At 40.9% G+C, this 8,988-nt stretch overlaps 1 protein-coding gene across 1 annotated transcript; it reads right to left on the bottom strand.

Moving 5' to 3' along the window:
* Positions 1 to 1,530: 1,530 nt before the first annotated feature.
* LOC148820660 (uncharacterized) lies at positions 1,531 to 8,764 on the bottom strand. The gene is made up of 10 exons (XM_088933317.1): positions 8,690 to 8,764; positions 7,780 to 7,906; positions 7,289 to 7,389; positions 6,814 to 6,883; positions 6,500 to 6,608; positions 6,211 to 6,244; positions 4,561 to 5,662; positions 2,343 to 4,099; positions 1,915 to 1,981; positions 1,531 to 1,649 (listed from the first exon to the last, which is right to left on the bottom strand). The coding sequence occupies exons 1-10, from the start codon at positions 8,762 to 8,764 to the stop codon at positions 1,531 to 1,533; spliced, it is 3,561 nt and encodes a 1,186-aa protein (XP_088789443.1).
* Positions 8,765 to 8,988: the final 224 nt, after the last annotated feature.

Raw genomic sequence — 8,988 nt, 5'->3', positions numbered from 1 at the left:
TAAAAAGGCTTGCTGGACCTAAAGAGGAACGACTCTACAAAAAGTACCTTTCAGTATCTGTGAGACCATAGTCTACTTAAATAGCAGTGATCTACAGTATGACAGAGAGATGAAGTGATTTACAGTTTAACTATCAACCTGGGAAATGCAAGGAGACACAGGTGAGTAGATAAACACTAATATCACACAACACCAAAATGAATTATCGTGAGCCACTGGGGCTAAGAATTGATTAACCAGAAGCCACAGAGAGGGGCAAAAATTTATCAGTGTCAAGAAACATTTAGACAGAATAATTTATGTAATGCCAAGAAGTATTTATCTGTTAAAACCCGTGGGTTTTGCAATTTCAGATAGCTCTCTGTGTCTACAGTATATTATTTCTGGACAGATAAGCAGCAAATCTTTACATCTAAAATACCGTGCTACATTTGCAGCACTATTTTATCTTAATTCGCCACTTCCTGATCAATGTGCACTCTGTCTCCAGCTACATACACACTGCCCAATATTTTCACTAAATGATATCATTGTACTGGTATGGTGCTGTTGTTATATGGCCAATCACAAGCAGTCTAAAAAAGCTGCAACAAGCAAAAAACATGCTACAAAACGTGACCTGTTTTAAATCCATTATTGGCAAATGTCACTGGAAGACCATTTGGTCTTTAGCAAGAGGTGTGATTCCTGCAAATTAGCTTCAGATTTATCAGGACCCGAAAAACTATTTGTCCAAGGGATTTAGCCATGCAGCATAAAGTAGAAAGACCTGTACAAACATAAAGAAGCTACTTCAATTCTTTCAATTCTTCTTATTTTTTAGGCCAGCTTTAATCTAGTTAACCACGCAAACAGGGTACTAAATGCTTCGGAGCAATAAGTCTTGTTAATTCGTTTAGGGAACACATTCTACAGTGAATGACTATTTTATGATGCTAAAAAAGATTAAAAACAGCAACAACAAAGGCCTGGAGTCTTTAAAACTAATAGGGAGTGCATAAGAGACTTAGAACATGCAGCACTTCATCACACAAAGAGTGGTGGGGGTCTGGACCAATCTTCACTGCCACATTGTTGGGGCTGATACTCTGGCTTCCGTCAACAATCGTTCAATGCAGAAACCTTGATTGCTTTTATAGCCAACTACGCCTTCTAGCAATTTTAAAGGATGTTAGGACCCTTTTCTTCTGCAAAAGGATAAATATATATCTCCCAGAACCAAGACTGCACCAACAAACCAGACAAGACAGTCATACTTCATAATTCCCTTTTTATTGCGTAGCAATTACAATATCTATTACTGCCTACCCAACACAGTATACAGCATGTACAGATCATTCTAAGCTGCTGAAACATCTGGTTGAAAGATTGTCCTTAATGACACTCTGGTCATGCTGATGACGTTGGGCTATTGACACCTGCTGCTTCACACCCATTCTTTCATTCCGTGACATTCAATTTTAAAAATGGAGTTTTTTTCCTTAAAATGCTAAAATATTGTATATATTAAAATACGACTTCTTGTGAAGATCAATCATCCAACACTGGCTTCACACAAACCAGTTTCCTCATTGCCTGTGAGAATAATTTAAAGATGTTTTTACGTTTCTTCTTGGACTTTTTAGTTTCCACTGCAGGAGATGGAGAATCTGAAAAGAGAGAGCAGAACATTTCTCCCATATTAACATTTTAGAAAGCAAATAGAAAGCTTGAGTGTTTATGCTGAAAATAAAAAAAAAACATTAATGCACTTTAAAAACGTCACTTCACTTATTCAGTTGTTATGGTCTTGATAAGTTCCAGAATAACGACATCATTTTTAAACAAAAAGAGAACATTCCATGGAATGATGAGCAATCTCCATTTATCTGTAAATGACCAGGTGGAACATGCTATCATTTCTGGGGGACTCACCTGCTTGGTGGCCCTCAGCCTCACTGTATTGTGTTCCTTTATCAAGGCTCAGAGATTTCTGGCTGGCCTGTGTATAGACAAAGAACATGAGGTTAGATTATTCCATCACAAGCAATACCAGGAAAAGCTCTTTGTATTAAGTTCCTACCCAAAAGTCCTCAATACTACGGGGCTATGCATCAGTTACTGGGGTGTGCAATTTGGGTAGTTAAGTAGAGAAATGTAAAAACTTCAAAAACTTTTTTATACTGTGTCTGCAGCTTCTCCACATGCTGCCAACAAAATGTTACAGTCCTTTTTAAAGTTCAGATCATCATAAACTTTCTGAGGAACAGCCTATTGTATCCGAAGGATGGCTTGTGCACAAGGGCAGAGAAAAACAATCACTCCAAGCGTTTGACATCTGCACTGCTCATCCCTGTGCTTACCTTTTTGGCCTCCTCCTTCATTTTTCCAGGCTTTCCCTTTTCATCTCTTGCTCTCTCCCGCAACGACAGTGGTTCAGCCGCCATGGCATAGCCTGAGCTGTTCTCCTTTAGAGCTGGGACCGAGCCTGGAGCTGCACTGTGAAAGGCTACTGAATCCAGGGCAACATCGACAGCTGCAGAACCCACTTGACAGGAGGCTTTCTGGCCAGAATGACTCTTCAGGTTTATGGAGGAAAAGGTGTCTGATTTAGAAAGTTCACTACGGCTGGTAGGTTGCAGACAGCTTTCATGTATTTCTACAGCCTCCTTCACAGCTGTGCAGCAGCTTTTTTCAGAAGGTACTTCTTCTGTGCCTCTGTCACAGCTCATCTCAGATTCCTTTGGGGCCAGGTCAAAAGTGCCAGCAGGCCCCGAGGAAAGGATACACGGACTGGAACATTCGCTCCCTGAAACCAGGATTTTTAAGACTTCGCGGGTCACATGTGCTATCATCCTTTCGATCACAGCCGGGCTTTGGGAAGCCACTGCTAACTGAAGGTCAAACTTTGAGCCCATTCTCTGGACAAGTTCTCTGTAAATGCAGCTCACAGCATTTTTAATCTTGTCAGGTGGTGGAAAGGTGGTGTTGTGTCCCTCCTCTTGGACTACAGACACCCCAGGGGCATTCATCAGTGCAGCCAAAGTTTGGTAAATCATATGCAAGGCCATCTGGCTAAACTGAAACCTTGGCAGCCCATCTGGCTTGGAAGAGGGATCCAGTGATTTTGAAAACTCAGGATCTATTTTCAGCAAAAGGCACGATACTACTTCCTCTACTAAACCTAAGGGCAAGGATATGGAAGGAGGATCAGCCTCCCTCAAATTTACAGTAGGGTGTTTTGTGCTCATATTGGTAGAAGACTTCTGGTGGGCAATCACAGACTTATTTTGTTTTAGTTTTAAAATCTCTTTAACCACAAGCAGTGCAGTGCTGTTGAGAACCACCTCATTCTTGGCAGCTACTGCAAACTGGATAATGTACATGGAATCATATCCCTTCTCCAGTTGTCTGAGAACACTGTGTACAATCTCACTGATGGTCCCGGATTGACAGCAGACATTGCTTTCTTCTCTCTTCTTGCAGACCGTCATCCCTGGGACAGCAGACAGCCGCTTCACCACATTATTGAACAGAGAGTGGATCAGGAATGTATGTTCAGACACATACCATGGGCTTCCTCCTCTACACAAATTTGGGACTATCTCCAAGAGCAGTGTGGAGATAATTTCTTTCACTGTTTCAGAACACACAGCGAGGCACTCTGAAGAGGGCACCGATGGTGCCGCTGCACAGCTTTGGCCACTGAATTTGACCAATTCGTGTGTGGGGGAAGAGGAGGATGAAGAATTTTCCCTGCTATTGTAAGACTTCAGTTGCTGCTGAAGAAGTGGGACACATATATTTTGGGAATGATTTGGAATTCTTTTGCCCGATCTGGACTGGCCCTTAGCTGATTCTCCCAAGTCCTTCAAAAATAGTTTGGGTCTCACCACCATCTCAAAAGAGCTCTCTTTATCAGAAACTCTCATTCCTGTTTCAGTGGGGTTTCTGCATGTCTGTTTGCTGTCAACCACTTCACAAGACATTCTGGTTCCGGAGAAGTCCTCATCCTGGACACATACAGTTTGGGGACTCTCTGCATACTGAACCCCTTTTGCACAGGCGTCCTCTTTGGCTGACACCCCTTCTATAGAGGGCAAGCCTGCCTGCCTGAGGTCTGTAAGAGAGAAATGGTTTGTGTTCACAAAAAAAATGTTCAGTTTGGAGTGCGAACAAGAACTCAGATTCAGAAGCTTTATATCTCCTAAGATTGCTTTAACTTAACGGCGCTAAAGTGGAAAAAAAAATAGGCTGAAGTGTCTAACATAAAACCACAGCTGACACGTTTTCCCATAATACAATTTATCTATCCTGTAAAAAACAGACAAACAAGCCTACTTTTCAAGAGCCAGAAGTGTGTAATAGTGATTAAGGGCTATTTCCACATGGGACACTACTACTATACCAATGAGAAAGGTAACTTTACCATGAATAACCCCACAATAATGGCCTGCTTTTGATTAACATACATTCTATTAAATAAATAATACAAGTTGGTTCAATTAAGCAAGAAAAGAAATACCCAATATTCATATACTCTGACAAGAATATTGAATGCGCAGGCAACTGAATACTCACCTTGATGATCAATGTACAACACTTTAATTGTAGAGGTGATAACAGTCATCTGAGATCCTATGAAGGATTTCATCATCAGGCTGCTGAGAACTGATAGTTTGTCATCGTACACCAGTGAACTGGGAGATGGGTGTTTTTTTGTCTCCAGCAGGCTGTTCTCTTCTCCAGGCAGGGATTTCAGATATAGCAATTTGCTTTCGCTCGTGCTATGAGGAGTGCAATTCCATCCCTTGTTCACCTTGAAAGTGATGTATCGTGAGTGGTTAGGGAATTGCGCTGTCGGCCTCCCATCCAAATTCTCAATCTTCAGGGCGAAGATCTGAGGAGATCTGCTGAGTGTGATCAAGGTTATTCTGGAAGAGCATGGAGTATTTTTTGGATTGTAGGCAAAGGTCCGGTCCCTTTCATTGGCAACGCGAGTGGTTACTGCCCTTACAGTCATTGAAGGATGCACTCCTGAAGTCCGTGCTGACTTTGATGATGCTTGCGATGATGAGAAGCATTTCTGAATCTCTCTTCCAGTCCCATGGCCTTCAAGGGAAAATTCCTCTACAGACATTTTTTGGACAGCCATGTCTATGCAGCTGAACTGAGGCTTGATCACCAGATTCTTTAAGGTGAGAGCTTTGACTGGTTTCTTGTTCATTATGACTTTCTGAGCCCTCACCTCAGATTTCTCAGGCAGGACTGATGTGATTGAATGGGAAAGGGGCTCATCCAGCTCCAAAACTGAATTGCAGTGTGTGAGATAGCGCTGGACTTGGTGGGATGGGTGCAGTGCTACCTCCCTGTCCTTTCTCTCACACGAGTCTTGACGCATGGGGTTTATTATGGAATTAGAGACTGGATCCAGCCACAGAGGTGCCTTCTTCCTGGCCTGCCCCAAAGCATCTAAGTGAGTGAACTCACTGCAGGGAAACAAGTTGCTCAGCAAGGGGCTAAACAAGACTTTGGAGCTGCATGGGGACGCCTCCATATGCAGCACTTTCTGGGAGCACTGTTCCTCTCCAAGCTGTGGAATGGCATGGATCGGCCTGTGGCTCACTCTCTCCATTCTTGTTGTTATAATTTGCAAAATGAGGTTCTGCCCCTCATTTGTAACCTATTTAAAAAAAAGACAAATACAAGACAAACAAGTCCTTAATTGAACAGAAATACACTAAATGGGTCCCCACTTTTTTTATTAGGATACGCAAAACAACTTTAATACATTCTTACAGTATAATTGTATACTTTCTGAAATCTGAAAAACAGTTGAATCAGGTGTGTTAGTCTCTGAGTCAAGTGAAAGTTACTGAAGCAGCTACCAGTATGGGATACCAGAGGTGACCAGTCTCCCTTAGTTTTATGAGATATCCTTAAAAAAGCTCTCGAGTCACCCCCAGAAAGGAGGTACCAGGTGCTGTTGTGTACTTGTTTCACTAGATGGCGGCATTGGCCAAAAAGCTGCCTGTACAGCACAGTCACTAGTGCTCAGTACAGCAAACAAATTCTCTACAAGACTGACATCATGTCATATCCTCCACACTTTGTAGACAACCTCAGTATATTGGGTGTATTTATCACACTGATAGTGATGCAGTATCTAAAGCACACTACTCATCATTATGATTGTTTTGCCCCAAAGAATTTATACTCATATGTACTCACTATTCCTCTTATGTCCTTTACTATCTTCCTTTCTCTGTAAAAACATAAGTAATGGATTTTGATCAGTGCACAATTACTTTAAAATCTGACAAACTCTTCAGAGAGTCCTGCACATTTAAAAATAAAGATGAATTACAAGGAATTATAAATAATATTTTTACTGATGTTTTACTGCATGGTGGCATATGGTAATACTCAGGATCGCACCTCTGCTTTACAAAATCTGAAACACATGACGTGACCATATATCTGCCCACTGAAATGACATACAAAATCAGAGAAGACTCACAAAGCAGAGCGCTTCTGATTCCTGAACTTCGTGACGATTCCTGAACTTTCTACTATAGATGAAGTGTGGCTCATCTTTCCCAAGAACATGAGATGGCCAGAATCTGTTCCTGAAGAGAGGAGAAATATCCATTGCTTCAGTTCACTACGTCTGTTAATACAGGGCAGTTAGCAAGGCAAACATATCCAAGCCTGGTCTAAAAGCACTTGTGATTTTTGATTATTGGAAAAGATTTGTATGATTACAGATTGTCTTTATGGATGTATAACAGTGTGCATTTGCCCTGAACCCTTCTTTGCCTCTGCTGGTCTTACTTGTTTCATTGCCAAAAACATCTGAGGCCTCTTTCTCTGTCTCCATGTCATTTTCAATTTCCAAAATACTCTGCAATTACACAAATAAAGTAGAAAGATACTGTAAACAGCTAGCAAAGAAATCACTGTTTGCATCTGCTTCTATGAACAACATTTCAGAAATTCACTTGCATGTTCGCAGTTATTGTTTGAATATAACAAAACCACAAGGCCCAATTCTATCAGTCTGACAGAAGAGCTGTTCAAAGGTGTTTGGAAGTACAGTGATCAGTTTAAGTGACATAGAACTTTAGAAGCCAAGGACATTGTTAAAAAGGTTATTCCAAGTTTTGACTTAAGGAAAGGACTAAAAGAAAGATACTGATTATGCTTTTGTGAATGCTCACTTTTCCATTAAAACACAATCCACTCCTGGATTCCACAACAGTCCTTAATAGCTGAGGTCCTTAAAATGTTTTCACCCTGTCTTACTTACAAATAAAAAGTTGCTCAGCATCAGGTGAGATCTGGGTTTGCAGACTGAAGAGATGTTCTCCTCACGTGGACTGAGAACACTGACATCAGGGCTGCTATCAGCTGTAAAAAAAAACCTTTCATTAACTGCAATAATAGAAATACTAAGAGAGACTGTGCTCTCCCCCCTGATCACAGAAGACTCCACAGCTGAAATGTTGTGCCTCTTTTCTTTTCCTTTCAACATGGAATAAACATTTACCTATTCCTTTGCAACCTACACATGCTGACGCAGCTCCCTACTTGAATTTCTTATTCCCAGTACATAGCCCATTTCTCTCAAATAATAGACCTCATCTTAGAACACAGAAATGAGTGCAATAACTACGGAGCGACTGTGTAACAACTGTATCGAGAATGAATGCTGTTATTGACAATATAAGTAAAATGTGAATAATTAGAACTGCTAAGCTTCACAAGCTGCTTGTGAAGAGATGTCATGTTATTGCTTACCCTGGTCAGCGCCTGGGGGTATTTCTTTGACCTGTCCGGTCTTGGAAACACTCCCATGATCTGCTGGTTCATCGCCAGCTTGCAGGTGAGCCTTGAGCTTGAGGGCCACTGTCTCCTGAAGTGCCTGCTGTTAGGGGAAGAGGAGAGACAGCCTGAATGAGAACACGCCACGCGAGGGTTTATTTCAAACTTTATTACACTTCCCACCGTCCTCGATGTCTGTGATGTGTTAGTGAAGATAGCAAAAACAAAAAAGCACATACGGTTAAAATATAATAAATACATGCATATCTTTAAATTGTCTGTTGGCCCAGCATGCGTTCACTAACTTGATCGAGTCGTTCGTTAAAAACCGGTTTTTGAGTAAAAATTCACATTTCACTTCCAGCTGAAGACTGACCGTAGTGCCTACTTTTTAAACAGAAAAAATAACAGTTGACATAAGAGCACCAAACCAGGCTATTCCTTTTGTCCAGTAGGCTTGGACTGTATTAAATATATGATTTTGAAAAACAGTGTCTTAAAGGATTGACTAGGATTGATTATTGAATTAACCGAGTGTTAGATAAAATAATTAAAAGCGTTACAAGAATACATAAGTAAAACGTAATTGAACGTAACAACTTCGTCAATGTAAAGTAAACGACGTAAACTAGTTTTAAAGTATTTTGCTTTCCATTTTAACCTTTTAAGATTATTTGAACGTAACTGATATTAACTCCGCTTAACAGAATTGCAAGGAAAAACGTTAACGTTTTAAAACTGCTCACCAGCGATTAACAGGTTCATACATGCCTGGCTAGATATGTACATCATCTATAAAACAATGTAAATCTTTTATGTAAAAAGCTACTTTAATTGAAGTAATATGAAGGAGGCGGCGCCCCGACCATAGCCTCCAGAGCATTACCTCAGAAACCATGTGATCGGTTTTAACAGGTGCAGGAACACTACCGCGGGCTTTCCTACGACGTCTTCTTCCCATCTTTCTCAGAATAAAGTGTGTTAATTGTTTATATTAATTCAATTATATTAAATTAGACAGAGCAAACGCGAGGAATTACACCAAGCTAGCTGCAGGTACAGTGTAATTTTAAAAAACCACGGTCCTTCTGTACTATGGCAACCTTTGTGACGTAACATACGGCATGCCAGGTGTTGTGATTACGTCATCACTACTAACGGGGAATACATACTGTACATTAAAGC

This window comes from Atractosteus spatula, chromosome 14 (assembly GCF_055471065.1).
Source record: "Atractosteus spatula isolate fAtrSpa1 chromosome 14, fAtrSpa1.hap1, whole genome shotgun sequence".
In the NCBI taxonomy this organism is placed as follows: Eukaryota; Metazoa; Chordata; class Actinopteri; order Semionotiformes; family Lepisosteidae; genus Atractosteus; species Atractosteus spatula.
Note: the sequence above shows the minus strand (reverse complement) of the source record. Positions and strands in the feature narration are given on the sequence as shown.

Bases quoted from the DNA above. Each gene is read 5' to 3' on its own strand.
- LOC148820660 (XM_088933317.1), bottom strand. From the start codon at position 8,764: ATGGGAAGAAGACGTCGTAGGAAAGCCCGCGGTAGTGTTCCTGCACCT. The intron at 6,609-6,813 runs GTAAGACCAGCA...TCCTCTCTTCAG, and splicing joins TGTTTTTGGCAATGAAACAA to GAACAGATTCTGGCCATCTC. The intron at 1,650-1,914 runs GTGAGTCCCCCA...CTCTCTTTTCAG, and splicing joins GGCTGAGGGCCACCAAGCAG to ATTCTCCATCTCCTGCAGTG.